Genomic DNA, 25,000 nt, shown 5'->3' with positions numbered 1-25,000 from the left:
CATGCAATTGTGTTCATTTCAGGTGAAGTCGAGCAAGGAAGGGTCTCTTAACACTATTGGTGATGCCCATACACCTCCCACGCCCCGTTCAAGTGCCTCTGATTCGACAGAGAGCTCTAAACCAAGTCAGTCAGGAGTCAACAACAACTCTGTTCCCGAGGATACAGCAAATGGAGGTCCTTCTACCAATGGCATGGTTAAAACAAGGTAATACAGTGGTGCTTTCTTTCAGTTGCATCCAGCTTTACAGGGAAAACATCGTTGACATCACCTATTGTCATTGGCTGTCAAATAACAAAAGCATTGTTTGTGAACAGATATTCTTTCCTATTAGCCAATGTCTAAAATGCCATTGTACTTTTTGTTTGTCCCTCCAAAATTTTGCATAAGCGTTGTTTCCAGTTTCTCTTGGGACCATCAGAAGTCCCAAGAGATAGTAAAAACAATGCTTATATGCAAAATTTTAGACGGACAAACAAAGAGTATTAAGGTTTTTTGATATTGGCAAATAGTACTTGCTTCTAAATTGTCACAGGGTAATAAGGTGCCTTGTATGGCTTGCAGTCAAACCAGCTTAAGTTAGCCTGTGTACAGCCGCCCCCGATTTGTTTTGGGAGAGCATGTGGCTATACACAAGCTATCTTAAGTGTACTCTCAAATTTTTAATTGTTTTTTATTTAATAGTTATTTTGAGAAAAAAAAGGAATTGTTTAATCATTTTGAAAGGTAGCTATTTTAGAGAAAGTGGTATTCAATTCCAACTTATAGGTTGATCCATTTTTCTAGGGATAATTCAGAGGACTCTTTACCAAGTGTCACAAGCACAACCAGTAGTGCGGAATCATTATCAAAGAACAGTTCACGCAAAAAGGGAATCAAGGGATCCATTGGACGCATTTTTGGAAACAAAACAAAGACTAAACAAAAGGACTCTTACGGAGTCCCCACAGACACTTACTCACTGCCCAATGAACCTGAGCAAGGTGGCACAGGGCAGCGTGAGTTGGATAGAAAATATAAAAATAAGTCGCATCTGTTAGCTGAGGCATTAGCAGCTGGAACTCCTTTTGCTCTGTGGAATGCACCTACAGTTTTAGCTTGGCTGGAGGTAAGTTGTTGGCATCTTTGTCAGCTATGCAATGCAAACCGTGGAAAAGCTAGGAGAAAAGCCAGAGAAAATAATGCTTTCTGACAAACAGCACAAACCTCTGGATACGGACATGTCATCAACAACAAGCGTGGCAAATAGAAATAGGGCAAAGCTAAGGTTTACTACGCAATCTGCTAAGATAGCAAACAAAATAGCGAAGAGCACACGCATTGCTCTTGGCTTTTATGTCATGTAAGATCAAAAGCACGAGCTTCTGGTAACATATAATATATAATTATGTTGTGGATCAATAGTCCAGTTTCAAGTTCTCCATGACCGCTGAATAAAAACACTAAGGACGCATTTTTACAAGGTTAGCCTCCATCTCATGTGTATATATTTACAAATTCCAGCGAGGAGATGACTTGTTTACCATTCTGTCTATTGTTTGACTTGTTTAGTTGCAAATATCAGGCACCTTCGTGCCGATATTTGTGAATATGTTCACTTCAGATGGAGGCTAACCTTGTAAAAATGCGTCCTCAGTGTTTTTATTCAGCGGTCATGGAGAACTTGAAACTGGACTATTTTATATTTGAAAATTTGGTTTTATCAACGGAGTTGATAATGTAAAAATTGGGCACCGTACAGAGATTCTAATAGCTGACGTTTCAACTCTTTGTCTTTCGTCAGAGCGAATCCAAGTTTAGCTTTTAGAATCTCTGTACGGTGGCCAATTTACATTATCAACTCCGTTGATAAAACCAAATTTTTGTATACTACTTCCCCACCGACGCAGCACCACAGTTCATTTAGAAACCACCCCCTTCATTTATTTTATATTTGTTTGAAATTTTTTTAACTAGTTTAATTTTGATTTCTCATTTGTTTTAGATTATGACAATGAATAAGAGACAAAAAAAATGAAAATTGAGCTGGTTTGAAGAATTTGAACCGCAACATATACATACCAGTAAACACGTTTCATGTGTTCCTATTTTTGAAATGAAAATTCCTATTTTGTCCTAATTGTTACCAATGTCAACCCTATTTTCAGTCTTATTTGACACTTACTCTGCTCTTGTAGAATGCATGCAAGACCTTGTTTTTGCTGTGCAATGTTCGGCTTAATAATTATTAAGAATCAGAGTAGCATTAACTTTAACCCTTGCAAAATTCTTACCCATATGCTTTTGTCGTGAATAGGAGTTGCGTTATTATCTTGTTGTTTTCCGGTGTTGAAAGCTTGACTCAGTTTCGTTGGCATTGAACTTTGAACATTAAGACATTTGATATGGCTAGATTAGAGGGCTTGTTTTCGTCAAAAGAGGAAGTGTGGGAACTGCAATTGTAGGTATGAGATTCCTCGTAATTAAATTTTTTTTGGAAAACCAAGAGATTATGAAGTCCTTCGTCGGCGGTGACCAATTCCCGGATTTTTTTAAGCTGATTCGAAATTTGCGGCCAAGACCCGTGGACTCCTAAATTCAAGGTGAAAGTGATAAACAATTTTTCTGACATTGATCTTCTTTTGTTTTAGTTGTGGGTCGGTATGCCTGCGTGGTATGTTGCAGCTTGTAAAGCCAATGTCAAGAGTGGAGCCATCATGTCGGTAAGATATTATGGTAATAATAATCACCGTTCTTGTCGTCATCATCATCATCATCATCATCGTCATCGCCATCGTCGTCGTCGTCGTCGTCATCGTCATCGTCATCGTCATCGTCATCATCATCATCATCATCATCATCATCGTCATCGTCATCATCATCATCGTTTTGTTAGTCTCACGGTTATGTAGTCAAAAAGTGCTCTGCAGCATGATTTCGGAGATTGCAAAGTGGCAGATCAAATGTTCGTTTGGGATGAGATTTGGAAACGGTAGCAACGGAACCAACATACTCAACCTCCTCCAAAATTTGCAGAAGCATTGTTTTTATTTTCTCCTGGGACTGCTGTAAGTCCCAAAAGAAACTGGAAACAATTTTTATATCAATTTTTGGAGTTCAAACAAAGAAGAGTATTATGGTTTTGTTTTAAAAAGTTGCCTGAGGAATAACATCTTCTGGCGCCAGAGAGCATAAAAGCTATTTAAGTGGCCAAAAGTCCATAACCCAGAAGCCTCGATCTGCGATGGAATGCGGTCCTCAGTTTTGGGTATTACGGACCTTAAGATCGCGGATGGCAACCTCAGCGAGAACACACCACCAAACAATAGATGGTTTTCACTCATGTGACTTGGCGGCCATACAAAACAATACAAAATGTATGCATGGAATATGCATAAAAATAGAGTTTGGTTCCCAAAGGAGAGAACGTCTATTGTTCTTGTACACCAACATGGCCAACATGGCCGCTGTGACCTCACGTGAAAACGATCTATAGACATTAATGAGCAAAACAATGGCTCTGCACGTGCGCTTATGTACATTTCTTTCCTTTCTCTGCCAATTTGCCACGTGAAATGACCAAATCTCAAGTTCTATGACGAGAGCGCACTAGGGCAAATCTTTTCCTTCTTAGTTTCAACAATGTTCCCCCAAATTCAGTTCCTGGATATTTCGGATGGTTAGGGGAAGTAGAACAAACTGGAATAATCACGAAAAACTTTAAGAAACTAAACTAGCAATATGAAATGACGTTTTCGTGGCCGTCGCCGTCTTAGATCTTAAGGTCCCTAATATCTATTTAAGAACGGCTACGGCTAGATTTTTGCGGGGGAAAAACCGTGGCGGTATAGAAAACCTCTGGGTTATGGCCTTACTGAAGAGGGCAAAGGGTTAAGTTGAATTATTTGTCTACTGCAGGCACTGTCAGATACGGAGATTCAGCATGAAATTGGGATTTCAAACCCTCTGCATCGACTCAAGTTACGACTTGCCATTCAAGAGATCGTTACTCTTACAAGTCCATCCTCGCCAACAACCAACAGGAATGTACGTATACCGCAGGAGTTATCTGCATCCTGTTAATTTCTCACCCAGGTTTTTTTCTTTCTGGAGTCACTTTTGTTCAGAAATGCACGTTATTAGTTGCGCACATAACTCTTAATATCCACCACAAAGTGCGATGAAGGCTAGCGTGCAATCTGGCTCATCCGTTGAAATTGGTGCACGGTCGAGATTTAGGGGCTGGGTTAGAAGTTCCGAAACTACTAACCAAGCCTGCCTGGAGGCTAGGTGAAGGCGAAACGTTTGTTACCTATTTCCAAACGTATGGTAAAAGTTACGGTTGGCGATATTTGTAGGTTTTGGTAAATACTGCTTTTTACTGCTACTTGAGGAGAACAGATTTTAGGGGACATTTTGTGACATGAATTGTCTGTATAGGGCGTTTTCACTCACGTGACCAGCAGCTATATTGGATTACTGAAACAAAAGAAAGTATTTGCATTAAATATTTTTTCTTTTTGTAATTTGCTCTTCGTAGCAAGGCTAGAAAAGCTTATTTGCATTAAAACAGAGGAATAGTTTCTCTGGCCGCCATTATGAAAGAGGTGTGTGCGTTCTTTAACGTCCAAGGGAAAAGTTATGAACAAAGAATACTGTGGAGGGGGACTAGAAATTCTCTGGCGGCCATTTTCTCCCTTCCCGTTCTAAACCTTTATCTTGGTCTCTTATGCCAGCGGAAATTGGAAAAAGTTTTCTGCCTTGAATGAGATCAAAAAGCGTGAAAACCAAAGATAGCACGTTCGCAGTTCTTTGTGGATTGTCAGTGAATTCACGCCTCTGTTGCATTGTCTTTTCAGTCTCTAGTTTATGGCGAAATGAATCACGACTGGATCGCTAATGAATGGCTGCCAAGTCTAGGACTTCCTCAGTTCAAGGTAAGAAGACCTTTTAACTGTCATTTTATAGTATCAGAAAGGACAACGGAAGTACTTCTCAGAGCAGAGTTAAGAAAGGCGACACTCGTAAGCCACTTGTGGCGTGGAAAATTTACTGCACATGTATCTGAAGTGTAGCTCTCAGATTAGGGCCGAGAGAGATAGCTCGCTGAAGTCGCTTGAATCGAAGCAGGAGTGGTGAAAGGTGCGTCACCTTGCAGAAATATACCAATCCTGCTACGCACTGAACGTCTGAACCGCGCACCGGTGGCTCAGTTGGTTGAGCACCGGGCTGCCATGCGGGAGGTCGTGAGTTCGACTCCGGCCGGACCAACACTCAGGGTCCTTAAATAACTGAGGAGAAAGTGCTGTCTTTGTAATTACATCTGCAAATGGTTAGACTTTCAAGTCTTCTCGGATAAGGACGATAAGCCGGAGGTCCCGTCTCACAAATAACTTCCATGTTCATTAGTTCCCTGTGGGACGTTATAGAACTCACACACTATTCGAGAAGGGTAGGGGATGAAGTTCCCGGTGTTGTGGCTGTCCTCTGTGTGTATACGGGTGGGTGGGTATAGCAGGTCCACATCAGCTGAATAGCTGCCAAAAGTTCAACCTGCTTAAACAAATAAATAACAAACAAACAAACAACTCGTGCCTCCCTTTCACGGCTATAGCAATACACTTTTTTGTTTGTGTTTTTCTGTTTTGCCCCTTGAAGAGTACCTTCCAGGAATGTTTAGTAGATGCGCGGATGCTGGAACACATTAGCAAGAAAGAATATCAAAAGTACTTGAAAGTAGTGGACGGTTTTCATAGGTGCGTATGTCTGAATTATTTCCGTGAACACTTGCAAATAGGAAGCTTAATTAAGCACGAGACGTTTTGATCCATGGACGGAAACCGGAAGTGAACATTTCGCAGACCAGGACAGTGGTTCCTCCCCGATTTTTAAACCTAATCGTCTCCAATGGAAAAAGTATCAAGAAATTTAAACGAGGTAGTATGAAGACAAGTTTAGAAGGGAAACAGCTATCTTCGGGTTCCGGTCCGTGGCTCTGAAGTGTCGCTGATTGCTGTAGCAGACATGTTGTCCATTAAATGAAGTTCTTTCCTGTGCAGTAAGCGTGAAAGCTTACAGCTTGACTTTTGACACAAAACTTGATCTGAAGTGAAAAACAGATAAGCAATGAACGATACCCAATCACTGAAAAAAAAATGTAGTTCGGTTTGTCTTGGTGTTTAAGTTTCGGTCTGTACTATTTTCAGCAACTTGTTCATTGCATCATTATTCACAATTATCCTGTAAAGTCTCTGGGAGTGGGGATATTCCCGATGCATTTAATCTGAGCATCATGCAAAGCGAGTCATGGTATGTAGCCGGGGTTGAGCGCGGGAGAGAACATACCTTGGTAGGAGGAAAGGAAAGGAAAAGAAAGGAACTTTATTTAAGTGTCGAATCTTCCAGCGTCTTCTCTTGACTGAGGAAGAGAAGAGCTCTGGGGAGCCCTGAAACAAAGTGTCTTCTCATTGGTTTTCGTGAAGAGCAATCAAAAGCGTCTCTAATTGGTGCATTCATGTTAGCTCGAGGATTGAGCATGCGCCGTAAGGTTCAAAGAGGCATTTTTTAGTTATGACAACCCTACTACGCATTGTCTCCTATCTACATAGTTTCTTAGAATCTTGGGTCGATCCGAGGTTCGATGACGAGAATGGTTTCAATCCTGTCCATTCGTGTCCATTAACTTTTCTTTTTCCTTCAGCTGTATTTCTTTTATGTTGTTCAACGGTTTTAAGTGGTTATTGCAATGTTTCATTCTACTTTTTGGGCATTTTGGGTGTCACGCCATTACATCATTTTGCGTGACATAGTCCTTTAATACGCTATTTGTTGACGATGTGGCGCGAAAGTTTTCGTGCCCGCAAATCACTGAGTACTTAATTACTCTTCTCATCCAACGAAAGCCACCCTAAATTGACCACGACAAATTTATTTCTTGTCTCGTATGGTTATGTTTGCAGACACAGTTTACAGTGTGGCGTCAAATGTTTAGGATTTATGAATTATGACAGACGGGTGAGTTCTCATAAGAATGTAAGGCTTAGTTATCTTATTTTCCTCTGTACGTTGATGCAAATGTAGTCGTTACCTTTTTGGGGGGTTTCTAGATTAATAAACGGTTTCTTGAATGTTCCATTATATGAAAATGGTGAAGGTGGGGAAAGCTTGACATTTTCTTTACAAGGAGCGACTATGAAAGAAGTCGACCTTCTGCCGGTCGATATACGATAGATCTATCTGCTTTACTTCTTGTGAATCTTCCAAAGCATTTATATAACTTAGGAGATGGACAAGTCGACGACAGACGACTCTGTGAACCTTGTGGCTAAAAAACTAAACCAGCCAATTGTAAATATGTTGTAATTCATCACATAGGGCAAATTTTCAATAACCAGAGTTTTCTTTGTCGGCGATAACTTCACGTGCGAATATGCCAGTTTTGTTTGCTCGAAGCCAAGTAACGTGGCCTGTAAAAAGTCAGAGAGTTGATTTACGAGAGAAGTTGAAGCTCAAATACTCTGTATTTGTTTAGTTGCTAGAAAAAAGACGGCAGATGTGCGAAGACGAGCCAAAAGGTATGAATGTGTTAAAAAGAGTAAAGTAAGCTCGAGGAATTTGTGCGTTGTTTAGAAAATGATACCAGTTTAAATTAAGAAAGAAATTAAGAAATCTAACTGGAGAGAGAAAGGCTACTTATCACGTGCGAGGGAGGTGATTTTCGTACTACTGAAATAACCAGTTAGTAACTAGTGGGCGGAAAATCTAATACCTACAATGGTCACATGACCACGCGGCCTCCATCTTCAAAGTTCTTTGAGCTCCGTATTATTTGTGCGGGGCAGTTTCTTCATTTTGGTGTCATTGCTTGATTTTTGCATCCGGCTTAGCAATGGTTTATGTTTCAGATGTACTAGTTTGGAGTAACGAGCGCATTATCAAGTGGTTGAAAAATATTGGAGTGACAGAATACGCGGAAAATCTTCGTGGTACAGGAGTTCACGGCGCTATCATCGCTTTGGATGAAACGTTTGACTTCAGTACGCTGGCTTATGCGCTTCAAATACCCAGTCAAAACACACAGGTAACGATGCTGGTACATTGTTTTGCACTCTAGCGTAAGTTTTATTCAGTGACCACTACTACTACTACTACTACTACTACTACTACTACTACTACTACTACTACTACTACTACTACTACCACTACTACTACCACTACCACCACCACCACCACCACCACCACCACCACCACCACCACCACCACTACCACTACTACTACTACTACTACTACTACTACTACTACCACCACCACCACCACTACTCTTTTATCAATTTTCATTAATTTGAGGTTGCCCAGCTCAAGCAAAAAATGTCATCGAAAGTGAGATGTGGTGCAAGGACGTTTTGTGTTGATAAGTGTTTTTTGTTTTGTTTGTTGTAGATGCGTCAAAATCTCGATCGTGACTTCAACTGGCTGCTGGCAAACGCAACAGACAGAGAAATAGTAGATGAGGTAAAAAGTCACCGTTTTTTTGTCTTAAAGTTAATGCAGCCACTGGTCCATTTCACAGATCGCAGCAGTGTCGTCGTCGTCCATATCATTCAATGCTGGTTCAGTTTAGTGCAAAGTGAGTCGATGGTATAATCGGTTTTGCTTTTCACTTGAATGAAATTTGATTATACTATTAAAGAGAGACCTCCATCCTTCTCGTCGAAAAAGGAATGTAATTTTCCGCCTAGTAATACGCGAGGTTTGTTGTATCTTCCAGTGTACTGAACGGGGGCTCGTTTGTTCGAGTCGGACAAAAAGCTTAAAAAGTTTCCCACACTTTCGAACAAAAACTAAAAGAGATTTCTAAACAGAAAGCAGTGATACGGGGTTTCATAATTACCGCATTCTTTTCAAAAGGTCACTAAGCGCCAAGAGAGCAATATTCATACCTACCAAGGGTTAAATAAGTGACGAGTCATTTTTTTCTACGTTTATAACACTCTTTGCAGCTTGGTAATGGGGGAGAATTTAAGCGCTCCAAATCATGGCGGAAGATGTTTAAGCAACGTGACAAAGGAAAAGACAGGAACAGAGGAGATCGGGAGCTGGCTCGAAGGAACTCCTCGGGATCCGAGTCTTCCCTTAGCCAATCAAGTGTGAGCTCATCGCCGAAGCCATCAGCGAAAAATACCAAACACAATAGTCTCGGCGACAATAAAGGTATGGATGAATTTACCTCGGTGCATGGGGGGAGGGGTTGGGATTTTCGTAACTGGGTTAGTCATCACTTCTTTAAGCGAGGGGTCGGGGCAGCAGAGTAACTTATTCTAGTGACTGGAGTAAGCGTTTTACTTTGATCGGCGTCCACATTTTGTTGAAATTTAAAAAAAAGGATCGAAGGTTACGGTTACGATTGAGAGACCCCGATAATGTTTCGACACCCCTGTCTAATGTCTTCATCGGGATGATCTTTAAGTGCATGAGAATCGAGTTCAGATCCTGCAGCATTGAGAAGGACCACCCCCATGGCAGCATGTGACATGACATGACATGACATCATGTGCCCCGTAACGATTTCCAAAAGAACTTATATTCGGACGGAATGCTTATTCCGGAGGCGACCTGGGAACTATCGCTTTTAAAGCCCCGGATATGACAAATCAAACAGGCGTGGGCCTGGGATATTCGAGTTAGTATTCCAATGCAATCGCCTATTTTGTGTATTTCATTAAACCGTATGCGGTTTATTTCGACCATGTGGCTGTCGGCCACAGAATCAACAAAATGGTATGTCGTTCATTCTGGTTTCAAAGTCAGTCCCCAAAGAGCGGGAAGACCGAATTTTCCTTGCAGTCCTGTTTCAGAACAGTCGCTGAAGAATTGTGTTCAATGAGCAATGTCAAGAGAAAATGAGGGGACAGAGAGGGAGGCTCAAGGCGTTGGCCGGGATATGTTATGTCCACGAAAGTTATTTTTAGACGAGCGGAGGTCTTTGTTCTAGAGGAAGTCTGTCTTCTGAGACGTCCGCATGCAGTTTTGCCTCGCTCTCAGGTTCTTAGTGAAAAGAGAAAATGATGGCACGCGTGGAAGGCTGATGAATATATATTTTCTTTCAAACATCGGACCGAGGTTGGCGTGCATGCGGACGTCTCGGAAGACTTCCGCTCGTCTAAAAATAACTTTCGTGGACATCACATATCCCAAGGGCTGGACCGGGAGCCTCCTTCTCTGTCCCCTCATTTTCTCTTGGCAATGTTTTATGAGTTACGCTTGTGGTCAATGCAATACATTTCCCAATTTATCTTTAAATAGGTTTGTGATTCTTACGGTGGAAAGTAACGATTATTGACGAAGATTTTTTTTTTTTTTGCTGTTGTAGATGCTGTGGTAACAAGTGGCAACCTTGCGTAGCACTGAGTTAGGTTCTGCCACTGGACCAATTTGGTGAGAACTTAGATTTGACTTTACTTCTTGATGTAAAACCTTCTCCAAAATGGCCGCCATTTTAGTATTCCTTTGCTGGATTGCAAATTGGCCCTTTTGGCATCGTTCAAGGTTGAATTTTACGTTTGAAAGCGAGGCCAAAGGAGCCAATTTGCAAAGAAACAAAAGAATACTAAAATGGCAGCCATTTTGGATTAAGGTGCACAATGACGAAGTTCCTTATATGTGAGGGTTGCCCTCTTAAATTGTATTTGATTGATTATTGTTATTTTTCCTTTGCAGGTGTTAAATTTCAGTGGTTTATTGAAGTCATTTGTTATATCAACTATGCCTAAATTATAAATACAGATTATTTTTTCATTTAGTCCTGTTCGTAAGCATCACTCGTTATGCTTGGCAACATTTTTATTCCTAAATTTTATGGAATTGCTACAGAGAATTTATTATGGAAAGGAATTGGTGGGGGATTGATGCTTAGCATGATATTTCAGGCATCCAGGGCGATGGCTGATTTCCTTGCATTACTTTGTGTAAAGAATTTGTGAATTTGATTTAGTGTTGTTGGGATATTAATTTAATTATAGAATATTACGGGTACACAGGTCCCATGTTGCTGATCGATGCTACTGGTTTTCCAAGTTCACCTGCCTTCGAAGCAACTTTAAATATTTGAGTATTATTTGGATTTTGTAGGCGTCATATTTTGGCGCCGTTTTTTGCAATCGGAGATGATCCAAAACGAAATCAACTCAAACTTGATCGCCTGCGTTTTCCTGCGCTTGGTTGATGCAGGCGTTCATGATTGGCCAATTTCATAAATGATGGAAAATTTCATGAAAAAACTTCGAAGAGTTCATCACACACAAGTCGTGTTGGTTTAAACAATTGATTTTTTCCCTGGGATTTTTTTCATTGCCAAATGGCTTTAAAAGACTATAAGTTTAACAATTTGGCCAGATTACAATTCCGGTTTTAATAAGGGTCTCGAAATGTCCTCTTACCGTTCTCCTGAAAGTAAAGGGGTTATGTCACGCAAAGTGATGTAATGGCGTGACACCCAAAATCCCCAAAAAGTAGAATGAAACATTGCAATAACCACTTGAAACTTTTGAACAACATGAGAAAAATACAGCTAAAGGAAAGAGAAGCGTGGGGATGCATTTGGATAATCTTGAAAAATGTTGGCCAGAGGTTTTCATGTTTAAGGCAAATCGCTTGGATAAAGGGCGTTTTTGTTCACAATCATCTTGTTGGTGATGAAACGATAATTTTATCAGTAAAGGAATTTTGCAATACCATTTTCGAGTTTTAAATTCGTGATGAAGTAAAGTTTCCCCGAAAGACCGCGCGTAACATATCCCCTTTAAACATAGGTTTTGTCTTAAGGACGGTGCCTACTAATTCAAAGGTATTTTTGCGCGGTTTACTGAATATGCGGGAAAAGCGATCTTAACAAGTGTTATTGAAATCCAAAAAGAAAATTTGGGGTAACCACGCATTTTTCGAAGAGAATTAATCAACAATATTTGTAAAAAACTTTAAAATACAAAGCAATGTATGAGGTTCGTTTCCAAATTGAAGCTAAATTATCTCTGAAAAATGCATGGTTACCCCCAATTTTCTTTTTGGATACCACGAGCACTTGCTAAGTTCTACTTTCTGCGCATAGTTTTGAACCGCGCAAAAATATCCCTGTATTAATAAGCACCGCTGATAGGAAATCCGAGTGTCTCGAGATGCGCAGAACGTATGCGCAATAACAATAGTAGGCACCGTCCTTAACAGAGACGACGGCGACGTCGACGAAAACTTCACGTCAGCTTGTAACTTAGGGCCTGTTTATAAGACAAGCCAGCCCGGTTTGCCGAGCTCTCGTTTAATGCCTATTTTCTTTGGTAAAATCTCGATTTGTTTTGTGACGTTGTCATTGCCGTAGCCGTCGTCGTTTCTTGAAAAGAACGCGGAACCCAATCGTTAATGCTGTTGTTGGAAATAAACTTAACGGGACTCTTCGGGATGTCAATCCGCAAAATTAGGCGCATTCGTAGACTTAAATGAGTTTACTCGAAGGCAAACGCTGTGGAAAACCAGGTCAACCCGGAGCTTTGGCCCTCGTAATAGTCGCCATAAGGGTTAGCGTTAACGTTTATGAGAGATTTTTGTAAGAAATTGAAAATCAATGTTTCAAATTCAATTGAAGAACTTCCTGTATAGGAAGAGTCAAATTATTACGTCACGAGGTTTGACCATATTTGGCTGGACACGTCGTTTACGTTCAGTTACGGAGTAGTAACTGGCGATAGTGGATGTTGAACTCTTGTGATATTTATAGGTCATCTTTTTGCATTTAGTACCTTCGTTTTCATGGGTATTTTGCTTGTTTTTTGTCGTGATTTCTTAGTATTTCCGTGTCCAGACAAATGTGGTCAAGCTTCCAATTTGTACAGAAATTTTATAATAAAAAGGAATTCTTATAAGAATGCAATTTAGTTAAATATTTGTCTTCGATAGTCTGCTTTTTCATGAATCGATCACTGGAAATAGTTTGGGGTTTGCATTCTTAGCTCCACATCAGGACTTCTTTAAGCTAATGCAGGGGAGATTTTATTCAAGGCTTCTTATTCAGTCCAATATCGTTTAAGAATATTCACTAAGCCTTCGGGAAATACATCTTGTAAAATACTCTCATGAAGTGTTTTCCACGACTAGCCTGCCGCTGAGATCATTATTTGAACGTCGTTTGAGTATTTTCCTTGGCTCTGTATTTGATGACATATATAATGCAATTGACTGGAACTCGCACAGGTTTATGGACTCGAGTCCTAACTTTTACACAGAACCTTGCAGTCTGATAAAACTTGTACCTTAGCGCTGTCAAAGCCAAAACGATGCGATAACCTAAGCTTTGCCTCCATTTTTGTACCAGAGGATCATCGTTGTACTGTTTTGTAATACTTTTGCTCACAATATTGGAATAGTGAATTTGTGAATTGAAATAACCACCATTCAGTTTCCTGACAAATAGTTTAACTTAAGTATTTTTTTCCTCTCTGGAAAAGAAAGAATCTTCAAGTTTAAGTACTTAATATTCCGTTGACAGTTTTATCGCTTACACTGGCGTTAAAATCTGTCGCAGTCGGGTCCTCGTTTAGCGCTTTACTCCCAAGCGTTGACAGACCACCAACGACGTTTGCAAAGTTGCTTTGTAGAAATTTGCTGAAATGGCTCACCGTATCGAATGATGGTTGACTTGCTTATGTTTATTTATTCCCAACTGAGAACGTTCTTTTGGGTCTCTTTTTTGTTTAATGTATGTCAATTTGTAATATAAAAAAGGAACTTTGACATCTAAAATGTACAATTGTGTATCCAAATATCAAGACCTCGAAATACAACTATATTTTGTTAAAAACGACTTGAATAGTTTTCTTTTTATGCTCCACGTGTCGGGGATCGCTATTTACTTAATAAACCTTATTACGGATCTGCATTAGTTATCAGCGTTTTCTCGGTGCTTTGTTTAACTGAAGTACTTGTCTTATTCCGACAGTGATGTCTTTTTCTATCAGGCACTTTGCAAAGTGTAAAGACAATTGTGTAGCGTGCCAAATGCCTTGTCCTCGCTCGACCTCTCTTATGCCGGATTATTTTTTCGGTGTGGGGGAAGGGGGAGGGGGTTGACCCGTTCTTTTTGTTGACGTTGTGGGTCAATTAACAACGCTCGAATGCACTTTAGTGATTCTTTGGGATGTTGGCTTAGGGTGCTTTCCTTTTGTCAGAACTGGCCGGCCAGAGCCATCAGTTTGCGAAGAAAGTGCAACAATTTGAAGGAACACTTACCATGACAATCCTTCGAATTCTTCTGGAGGAGTGTATATCATCGTCGAATTGTGATACGTTTCAAATATTGAGCAACCAACTGTTCTAGTCTTGTGTGAAGATGATTTTAACGTCGCTGCTTTAAAGGCGACGATCTCGTTCCTAGAGCCCAAGGCTCTGGGAAACTCTGTGTAGGAGAACATGCGCCGTAGAATTGTTATAGGAAAAAATTGGCTATTTGAACCTTAGCACTTAACATGAATGCACCAATTAGAGACGCTTTTGATTGTTCTGCACGAAAACCAATGAGAAGACACTTTGTTTCAGGGTTCCCCAGAGCTCTTCTCTCCCTCAATCAAGAGAAGAGCACGAGGGAGCCTAACCCTATATCTGATAAGATCCTTCACAAGGTCCCTGTTGTCACTTCTGTTTGTTACGCTGGTCTTTGTGAACGATCCTTGAATCGACATCTCCAGGTGCATTGTCCTGGTACTACGCTGTGATAACGTTTCCAGGGGTACTCCTAGTGGTAAAGAGGTACCCCTACTTGTCCCAGTTTAGTTATTCCGTGTCTTAAACGTTTGGTCTGCGCAAGCGAAGATTACATATCATATGCAGTACACCAGAGAAGTTTAAAAACACATTGATCCAGTCAAGGTGGGTTAAAAAGTATCTGTATTTAACAACAAAGTAGAGCAAATTGAGCCAGACATGTTCGGCTACCCAGACACCTTGGCTCTCAACTGTGAACAAATCCGCGAAAGAACCAGCAAATGAGTTTTTAAGTAAAATAAACTCTTAAAATAGCTTATTTCTCAAGTTTATAAAATCCCCTTTTGTCGGACTTCCGTCGAGAAAGGTGGTAGTATCTGGGGCAACAAACTAAAGCGACGTTGGCGACTCAGTACCACACCGTTGTGGGTTTTTCAGCTAGAAAACTAATGAACAACCTTATTTGTCCCTCTTTGAAAAGCTTGCAAATCTTTCTCACTCACAATAGGAATTTATTTGGCTATCGAAAACCTACATTCCAGTTCTGACGTTTAGCTCAAGGCCTCGCGAACCGAAACCACCAGTTGAGTGACATTTCATTGACATTGATCAAGTTAAAGAAAATTTACCATTACTAAATTGAATAGTTTTAAATACAACCCCCCCCCCCCCACCCCCCTTAGCCTCCATTGCAAGCTAGTTCCAGTCCAATACTGAGAATATGAATATGGCCTATTACAGGAAAGTAAATTTTAATATCATCACCAATCGGCTTATTGGCGAATTGTATACATTAGTAATCGATTTAATCTGTTATTATATGCACACTTTTGAATAATCTTGTGAAACAAGTAACATTTGAGGATATACATATATATATATTAAAGAATCAACAGTAAATATTTTAAATTCGAATTTATCAGTTGTAAAAGCGCATTTGATGAGCGTGTCATGGAAAATGCGCTACACATTTAACAAAATTATTATATATCTAATGATTAAACTGTAATAGACCTTTTCGGTTTGTACATTTTGTTTTCCCAATACAGATCATGTGATAATACTCAGGAGGTTTGGTCTTTTGTTTTGTTCATTAAAATGAGGGCATGCAAGCATGAATATGCCTGCATGTACTCTTTTAATGAACAAAACAAAGGACCAAGCCTCCCGAGTATTATCACATGATCTGTATTGGGAAAACAAAATGTACAAGCCGAAAAGGTCTATTGTTAAGAGCCAGAGGGATTCGACATGCTCCTCTCCAGTCCTTAAAAGAGTGAATTTGTAGAATAAATGCCAGTGGCCACTTAGTGGTAACCTAACCACAAAAAAGACAAAATTATGCGGCTTGTGACATAATTCTCATATACAAATATGATATTTAATGAGACCATTATGAAAAGCTTTTATATATGTTTTAAGTAAATTTGTAAAGTCAGCAACCAAGGCAAATTGTGCAAGGACTAAATATCTTGTCTTTCATCGATAGGATGATCTTTTAATACGCTTGGCCGTCCAAGATTAACTTTTCATTTCACCATAATCTGAAAACATTGTCAATGCCTTACTGTGGCAGGTATTCAGCATACTTATTAAATTTTAAGTAACCTTCATGCAAATATGTATTCTATGACGCATGCCTTCTTTTACAGCATAGTAATGAAAAACATTACTTTTTACAGCTGAAATGAAGTCTGTTGACCCTGTTTGAGCCAATTAATGTTGAAAAAATTCGTGAACGCTGAATTGTTTTTTCATTCTTCCTCTGCCAGTCTCCTTTGCTTTTCCAACCTTCGTTGTCTTTTCGTGAAGTTTCACAGAAACTGTGAATGAAAACTTGGTAAGCCATAGCTTTGTTTGATTTGAGCTGAGCAAAATGCAACCAAATTGAACAAACTATGTTCGTCATTGGGTCACATGATCACACAAGAGTTTCGGCTTTTTCCTTCACCTCCTCTAACGAATCATATATGTTGACCGCCATGCGCCCCGATGGACTGACCAGCGGTCCGTTAAACGAATCATTTTCATCCATTCCGCCGTACTCTCCATTCTCAGCCATTTCAAATGATTGATTCAACTCCTCGCGTTTGTAGAAGTAATTGAAATTGGACACGATTACTGGCACCGGAAGTGCAATGGTCAGCACCCCTGAGATAGCACAGATTGAGCCCACGACTTTACCACCGAGGGTCTGTGGTGTCATGTCACCGTACCTGGTAATAAAAAAATATATCAAAAGACGGAAGAAACAGTGACATATTCACTCCACTTTATAGGAGTATAGGCCGTCTTGAAGAAGATTAGATAGATAGATTTGTTTATTTCTCGTATTCCCCAAAATTACTAATACTTTTTCTTGTAGTGATGTACCACAAAGCATACGATTTTGGTTCATTTATTTTTCAATTCAACAAAAGAAAAAAATGATCGAACTAAAAAGGCCTCCAATCCGGACAAGACACGGGGCAGGCAAACCCACAGAAATGCCTGTGTGGGCTTTTCTGCTAGTGAAGGATGCCTCTTTCTTCTCTAATGTACGTAAAACAACAACAGTCAAATCATGGTAATATAAACCAATTAAGATACCAAAATTTTTAAATTGTGCGCCAATGGAAAAAGATTTATCGGCAAGTAGATAATTCAAGTTGATTCATTCATCAGGGGAACATTGAAACCCACAAATGACCAGCTCCCAACATCAGTGGCTTCATAGCTCAGTAGGTTAGAGCGTAGCATCGGCATCGCGAGGTCACGGGCTCAAACCCCGTTGAAATCCTGAATTTTTTATGCTTTTTTACGCAGTTGCTAAGATTGCGTTCATAACTGCGAGGATCATAGCTTCACTTGATAGATAAAAAATTTAAGCATAATCAATCGTCATTTTCATTCCTGATCAGAACTGTTTACAAATCACTTGTTCCAAAAAAGACTCAAGGCTGAAAGATGGGACATGTTTTAACAAGCAAGTCGAATTTAACAGTTAAACAGCACTTGAACGAACTTAATGTTGACAAAATGCATTTCTTTTTCAACATATTTTAGTTATTGCATTCTTGTTAAGGAGTTTTAATCGCGTTAAATATAATGGTTGGTGACTTGGGCTTATTTAGAAACGTTCAGCGCCTTCTTTACCGGTTTTCTCTTTCGGGTGTTTGAGTGCCTTTCTTCTAGTGTAATCGGGAATCAGTCATTCCTTTTTGGATGATGGGCTCCTGGTTTAAGGTGGTCCATATTTCAGTAGCCAAGGAAGGGATCCATCTCGATAGTCCATGCACGAGGGTTCAGCGAAATGCACTCACCCCTCTACACCCGGGTTATATGCTGACAGAAGTCATTGCAGCAGCTCAATGTCCGAGATCCCACCCGAAGTATTGATCAAACGTTCGTTGGTTCCATTCCTTTAAGGTTCTCTCGCATTTGAAAATCATATAGTTTCAAAATTCTTTGGGTGTAAGTAACTCGCTCTCTAATTATGCAATAAAGTTCTACTTTGCACCACATATACGCAAGAGAATCGCAAACTGCTACGTTCGCCAGGGCTCGTCCACACCAATGCGTTTTCGAAAATCTCCGTTTTCACCGTCTACAATAGAACAATAGACGTCCATTTTCACTGACGTGGATCTCCTTTTTCGATCGTTTTAGTGTGGACGCCCATATATAAACGGAAGTTTTCGAAAACGTATTAGTGTGGACGGGGCCTCAGTTAATTAGCATAATTTCGCTTATAAAAGTGAAAAAGGCTCACGTATTCGTCCCTAGTGACTCCCTTAGTGCATGGTCTTTTGCAGTCTACGCGCTGTGAAATCGCTATATGTTTTTATATGATGCTATTTCTTTTAGTTAACTGTTCATTGTTGCCAAGATGAAAATTGAAATGCCCGAATGAAACATCAACATGACCCAAATAGCAAAGCTAATATGGAGCTCAAGGGAATCTTAACGCTTTGATTTTGATTTTCGAATTTTGATGAGGTACGTATAATGTTTCATAGTGTTTGCTTTTCCCGGCATCTCAAAGTTAACACTATAAATTCTAGCTTTGCCGATATAGAACTGATTTTAATTACTTCTTTCCACTTGTGTTTCTACCATTTGTTGTTTTTTTGTGCTGTCGATAAATGCGAAAAAAAATTAAAAGAGAGATTTTGTAAGAAACTGTCAAATCGCTATAGATGAATTATAGTGATTGGCAATTTCTAAGTTTACGGCTTTCAGAGCCTTCTTTCGGTCAACCAAAGCATGAAATGTTTTTTTGCTCTTAACTTAAACGTTTTCTTTTCATCTCTGTTGAGCTGATGACAGCGAAAAATACAATGTACAGTAAAAATTACTTAAGTGACCAAATTTATCAAAGAAATTTAGAACAAATTCAACTCATGTCTGGGAAAGAAGGTGCCCAAAACTTTTTACGTGAAACGTGATGGGGCGATTTATTTTGTCTTGAATCGTGATTTAAAATTTTTTTTATTCGTGATTAAAGATGGTGAGATCTTTTCATGTCCACGTGAACGAATTTTTTTAATTAAACGTGACCCGTGAATGAAGATTTGAATTAAACGTGATTCGAAAACCACTGTGTTTTGCGTGATGAATTTCCGGCCATTTTAATAGGACATGGATTTCATGTCATAAAATAGACCACCAATGCTTTTTGAACAAATAAGATAAGACACTACGTCATCTTTTGTCGGCTTAACGTGCTCTGACGTAGGGCTTGTTTGAAGTGAACCGACTTCAAAAGAGAGAGGTGAATTTTTTTTTCCTTTTTATGTGAAGCGTATGAACCAACTATTGTTCGTTAGAGCGGGAATAGTCCGAATATTGACCAATATTTTGGCTTTCGTGCACAGACGCTACATATATGAATACAACGGACTAACTGTGCGTGACTGGTGCAGGAAATGTGAGAGAGATTCCAACCCTCCCGATTTGATGTGTTCCCTCCCGCTTTTCCGATTGTTATTAGATTCTCCCGAATTATCATGAAATTCTGAAAACAAGGAAAAAAATTGCGTATCTTAAGTACTTTTTTGCAATCTGAATGTAAAACATTTAATACGTATACTCCGGAGTATCCTATAATGTCTCGCCCAGTCTCTCCATTGAACACCCTGTGTTGAGCAGACTCGTAAGGCCCGCAGTCTTACTCCATTTAGCAGCTCTAAAAATGGCAGGACTCCAGTGGTAAGAATAAAGACCTTATAGAATATCACAAAAATGGTGTCAAATGCAGGAAATGCCACTTGAGAGAAACTGAATTTGCAAAATTTCCTATCCCCCCCCCCCCCTCTTCCTACAGGCTCGCGCCTTCTGCGCTAAAAAATGGGGTTGGAATCTCTGCAGGTCAGACAGACCCACAGACCTGTTTGCGATTTAGATGACCATTTGATCGAAGATCCAAACTCGGAGGATAAACACCTATATACAAAGGTTACAAAAAGTGAAAATATTTATTCGTGAATTTCATTTTTATTTTTATATGAAACGTGATCGTCTCGGATTTCGCGTGAACGTGAAAGAATTTTGGATATTAATCGTGACGCGTGAAAAGGCGAAATATTTTTGCGTGACTGACTTTTAGAAAGTGGTATAGGGGACCCTCGGGAAACTGAATTATCTCATGCCAGCAATTATTAAAATTTAGTCTACTTTTATTTATTAAATTGCATTCGCGCAGTTTTCAACAATGATATCAGTATATTTTTTTTCGTCACAATGAAGTGATTATATATTCTTCCAGTTGCATTGAACAAACCTAAGTCACTTTTCTTAAACCTGCATTATAACATTTTGTTTTTAAATCAACTCAAAAGAGCCTCACTAATTAAATGGTCGTTTTGCAATTGCCCCTGTTGAATACCTGAAGTGCAAGCCTGAATCGGCGGACATAATGAAGCCAAGCAATGGGTTGTACTGATAAGATGTTTTTAGAGTAAGACATGTTGGTGCAGGGCATGTTTTCGTGTGCAGTAAGGAAATGAAGAGCTTCAATTCAATATGTGGGTAGCTTAAACAAATCAACTGTTTGGTTTGAACTTCTGTCAGCTATTTGCAGCCGAGCATTTGATCAAAGTCAGGACATATTATCTGACACACAAGTTAGAAAATTAAAAATTGCACGAGTGCAAATAAGGCAGTCAATAACTCTGCCAAATCGAATCCGATATTTTTTCTTTGCCACGACACCTTTTCAATTGTCATTCATGTTAAATATGTAGATATAAAGAGACAAGTTGAAATATCTCAAAAATAGAAATCCTATATAAACAAAGTTAAATGCCTATTTAGATGAGTCACCATATTTAAGGGAAAAAATATCTAAAAGTGCGACGAAAACTTTTATTTCCTTGTACAACGCAATCCTACAGTCAAAATTGGTGGTGGTTCGCTCAAATCTCCTCCCAAAAGAGTTGCTCTATGGACAATCTACAAATGTGGGTCTTAAGTTAACATTTATATAAGGGTCAGAATTGACCATTTTGTCTACGTACAAAAAGATGATTATTAAACCATCTTCTAGAGCAAATCCTGAAGAAATTCCTGACTTACCCGACAGTTGTCATGGTAACTACAGCCCACCAAAATGCATCCGGTATGCTTTCAAAGTTACTCTGGCTCCCTAGCTCGGCGTAGTAAACAGCGCTGGCGAACAAAACCACGCCAATGAAGAGAAAAAACATTAGCATGGCTAATTCCCTGGAACTTGAGCGCAAAGTATAGCCCAGTACTTGCAGGCCTTTAGAGTGACGCGACAACTTGAAGATGCGAAAAACTCGAACAAGACGGATGACGCGAAGCACCGCTAACGATGTAACACGCGCCTCATTCATCGGCAGCGTAATGTAGTAAGGCAGAATTGCCACTAAGTCAATAATGTTTAGAAAGGAGCGAATAAAGACCAGCTTTTGTGGTGCAGACAGTAACCGTACCACATATTCAAAAGTGAACCAAGTTATGCACAAAATTTCAATCACAAACCAAACATCGTGAACTTTCTTTGCGCCAGCATCATTAGTCGAGGACGAATTTTTTTCGCATCCTGGCCCGTCTGAATCCTTGCTACATCGGAAGTCCGGTAATGTCTCCAGGCAGAAAACGACGATAGATAACAAAATTACGGAGACGGACCACAATGCTAATACCCTCGCTGCTAAAGAGCTATCGGGATATTCAAAAAACTCCCATACCCTTCTCTGAGTTAGGTTTGTTGGTAAAATTGGTTTATCATCAGTTATATACCCTTCTGCTATTTCTAGCCTTTGAAGATGTTCTTTGCCGAGCTCAAAGAATTTGACTTCCTCGGCGAAAACGTAAAAGGGAACTCCACTTGGCCGCACAAGTTTCCCATTGGACTGATAAAAAAATAAAATTGCCTCGAACGACGATCGATTTCTGTCAAAAAAATACTCATTGTTTTCACTGTCATAGTAGAAGTCCCTCTTTGCCGCACAACCAAGAAGAGTCTCAGGGAATTGACCAAGCGTTTTATCGTACGTCTCAAAGCGCAGTCCACTTACATTTATAACAATTCTTCGCCCTTTTTCACCGTTTCCGACCATTCGATTTGGTGTTGAGGTAGTGGAATTGTGGGTTTCAGTCGACATCTCGTTGGTCTCTTGATCGCCGCCAATGTGATTCAATATTCGCCGAGTGCCATCCATTCGGCTTAGCCCAGCAAGAAAGCGAGTAATTGATGACCTTTCCACTTTGTGTAAGCTGTAATATTCAACGCACAGAAAAAAAAAACTTCTCTTGCACTCGAATTATAGTGGAAGTTAAATTAAGACTCTTTGTCGAAAAATTTCGATGTTTCGTTTAGAATTTTGTTTCTTCTGGCAAAGAGAGCGACTCACACAACCCTGACAGGTGGCTCACTGAATACAGTTTTTATTGTTCGGCCCAGCGCTGTCATTTTAGAATTGTAAATTTACAGAAAAACTTCTGTACATGAATAATTTTAAAAGATTAATGTATGCACAACAAGGCGATTTCCCAGGTATATTGTTAACAAGCATAAAATTGAGCGAGAATGAGACACATGTTGATAAATAAAAATAGAAAGATTTAGCAAACGCAAGGAAAAGAAGTGTTATAAATGAAAGCTACCCACGAAATGAACGAAAGAATACTTGAATACATAATAAGTGTAATTGCTGATCTGTTCATTGGTAAGCTGATTGTAAGTTACCGTGAATTCAAACGTTGAAGATGTTTAGAAAATGTGAGGAAAATTATTTCGCATGGGCAAGATTCTTTGAAAATACGTATCTTTAGCGGCTGCATATAGTAATTTGAACGACGACAGAAACTTGATACGACCTAAATGTGAAGTAGAAATGAAACTGGAAAGGCAAAATTTGACACGAAAACATGCAATAAAAATATTGAGGGAGCCGCCTCCGTCGTATTTTTTCGCCATTAGAACACATCGCAGGTGGGCTTTGCTAGAACTTAATTCACTTGCCAAAGGTCTTCTTCTTTTAATTTAACAATTCATAGTTCCTTTCAAATGTTATTGATATAAAATATTTACGAAGTGAAAAATAATTTGGAAAATCCAATCTTACGATCTTTATCAAAACCCAGGGTTTCTTCAGCTCTCTATAGCTCGGAAAAATAACAATAATTTTTCTTTAACGTTTGCGAAACATTTCATAGCAGTATTTTAAAAATGTAATCATCTTCGAGTTCTTTTTTTTTTTTATCTCCGGAGAGACTTGCGATTTAGAATCCTGGACGAACCTCTTGTTTAATTCTAGCCCGCGAATAAATTAATGACTGCAACTTCAAAACTGCTATATACTACTATGACATCAATAAATGCTCGCTCGCTTTAGACTGATTAGAAATGAAAAATTTCTCTCGTTATGATATAGCATTTCAGCTATCTACATCATTATTAATCATAATTGACGTCTGTTTGAAATTTTTGAAAGCGTATTTTCATTTTAAATTTTAATTTATGTTAAAATTGTTTTAAGACGTTACGCCTTGAGTTACTTCGTGGAGCACATCACTGTGTATAACCAATCGAATCGCAGCTTAAACTCGTCGTTATACCGAAGAAATCACTAAAAAAGTGGGATAACACAATGTAACAAAATGGAGTAACTGCAAAATATCCGGCCTCTATTGTCACAAAATTCCCTGAAGCTTCTTTCAAGCGAAACTACCTCAATTTACACAGTGAGAGTATTGTACGCTCGAAGCAGTTTTATTTGACGTTTATTACGGCGGATTAAGCTCTTTTGTCGTGGTGAATTGAAACACAATCCATAGTAAAGAGGAGGGCAAGGAAGAGGGGGGGAGGGGATGGGGGTCTAGTCGCGAGTTCACGAAGCAAAAATTTGCGTTTCACGAATCACGAAGCAAAAATTTACGTTTTCACGCTTCTCGAAAATAGAAGTCATAACAAAAAGTTGAAAAATGTTGCGGAAGCGACTTCTAGTCCCATTTTGTAAAACACAGTGCTTTGCTTTATTTCACTAGTTGTGTGCGAACCTTATGAAAAACATTTGACTCGCACAGCTCACCCACTACGAGTAGTTACTGCCCTCACAAATGTGAGAGTATCATCATCAACATCATCTTCCACGGAATGTTCGCGTTCACTGTCATATTCTTCCTCTTGGAGGTTGGTAGTAACTTTCTGTTGCTCCTCTCAGTCCCCTTGAACGTCTTTTGGCGAAAATTGTTTCGTCTTGCTCATGAATGAGTCTGGAACGGATCAACTTTTTCCTTGGGGTAGTCTGAAGGCGATGAACGATACATATTTAGGGGTAAATTGTCTGCTTTGAACTTGGTGATCTCTTGCCCGACAGTGCGCTGACAAACACATTTGCCATGCTGGTCTGCCCCTTCCCGAACATCAATTGCTTTTGATTTAAATCCAAGCGCCTCGTTTTACCAAGATGGGGAAGTTTTTAAAATTTCCTTCAATGAAATGGTAGTTTCTGGAACCGGATAATAGGTGGTGGTTTGTATGACATGATGAGGCCCAGTTGGTTATCCTTTTGATACTTTCGTACTTTCCTAGATTGCGCGCAGAGTTAAGAACTGAAGGAAGTTCTAATTTCTGTAACATCTGCAATTGATCTGTGACCTCAACCACGTGTCCGTCACTTATTTCCCTTTCGTAAACAAGCGATGCCATTTTTAGTAACCAAACCTTTTTGTTCGGTTATCTTTCAATAAATTGTTATGGTTAGCTTTATTTAAGTACTTTAAAACTACAAATGTGATGTTGTTGTTTCGTGAGTGTAGAGGTGAA

The 25,000-nt window shown here is 39.5% G+C and overlaps 3 protein-coding genes across 4 annotated transcripts in view; 1 reads left to right on the top strand and 2 right to left on the bottom strand.

The window, feature by feature from the left end:
• LOC138059241 (liprin-alpha-1-like) overlaps positions 1–13,826 on the top strand; it is a 33,697-nt gene extending 19,871 nt beyond the window's left edge. For both annotated transcript variants that reach the window (XM_068904806.1, XM_068904805.1), the window contains exons 19-31: positions 23–207; positions 787–1,108; positions 2,631–2,702; positions 3,898–4,026; positions 4,839–4,916; positions 5,638–5,735; positions 6,939–6,993; positions 7,511–7,553; positions 7,884–8,059; positions 8,419–8,490; positions 8,979–9,189; positions 10,349–10,413; positions 10,696–13,826. In XM_068904806.1, the coding sequence (XP_068760907.1) occupies positions 23–207; positions 787–1,108; positions 2,631–2,702; positions 3,898–4,026; positions 4,839–4,916; positions 5,638–5,735; positions 6,939–6,993; positions 7,511–7,553; positions 7,884–8,059; positions 8,419–8,490; positions 8,979–9,189; positions 10,349–10,380 (1,473 nt within the window). In that variant the 3' untranslated portion in view covers positions 10,381–10,413; positions 10,696–13,826. The remainder of the gene's footprint in view (positions 1–22; positions 208–786; positions 1,109–2,630; positions 2,703–3,897; positions 4,027–4,838; positions 4,917–5,637; positions 5,736–6,938; positions 6,994–7,510; positions 7,554–7,883; positions 8,060–8,418; positions 8,491–8,978; positions 9,190–10,348; positions 10,414–10,695) is intronic.
• Positions 13,827–14,878: 1,052 nt separating this feature from the next.
• On the bottom strand, positions 14,879–22,604 carry LOC138059242 (potassium voltage-gated channel subfamily A member 3-like). Its single transcript, XM_068904807.1, has 2 exons — positions 21,280–22,604; positions 14,879–16,940 (listed from the first exon to the last, which is right to left on the bottom strand). Exons 1-2 carry the CDS (start codon positions 22,389–22,391, stop codon positions 16,646–16,648), a joined length of 1,407 nt encoding a protein of 468 aa, XP_068760908.1. The 5' UTR covers positions 22,392–22,604; the 3' UTR covers positions 14,879–16,645.
• A 583-nt stretch (positions 22,605–23,187) lies between these two features.
• LOC138059243 (potassium voltage-gated channel subfamily A member 2-like) overlaps positions 23,188–25,000 on the bottom strand; it is a 3,786-nt gene continuing 1,973 nt past the window's right edge. Inside the window, exon 2 of the mRNA XM_068904808.1 lies at positions 23,188–24,479. Within this exon, the coding sequence (XP_068760909.1) occupies positions 24,458–24,479 (22 nt within the window). The 3' untranslated portion in view covers positions 23,188–24,457. The remainder of the gene's footprint in view (positions 24,480–25,000) is intronic.

Source organism: Montipora capricornis, chromosome 8, assembly GCF_036669925.1.
Source record: "Montipora capricornis isolate CH-2021 chromosome 8, ASM3666992v2, whole genome shotgun sequence".
In the NCBI taxonomy this organism is placed as follows: Eukaryota; Metazoa; Cnidaria; class Anthozoa; order Scleractinia; family Acroporidae; genus Montipora; species Montipora capricornis.
This window is presented reverse-complemented; position numbering and strand designations above follow the sequence as displayed.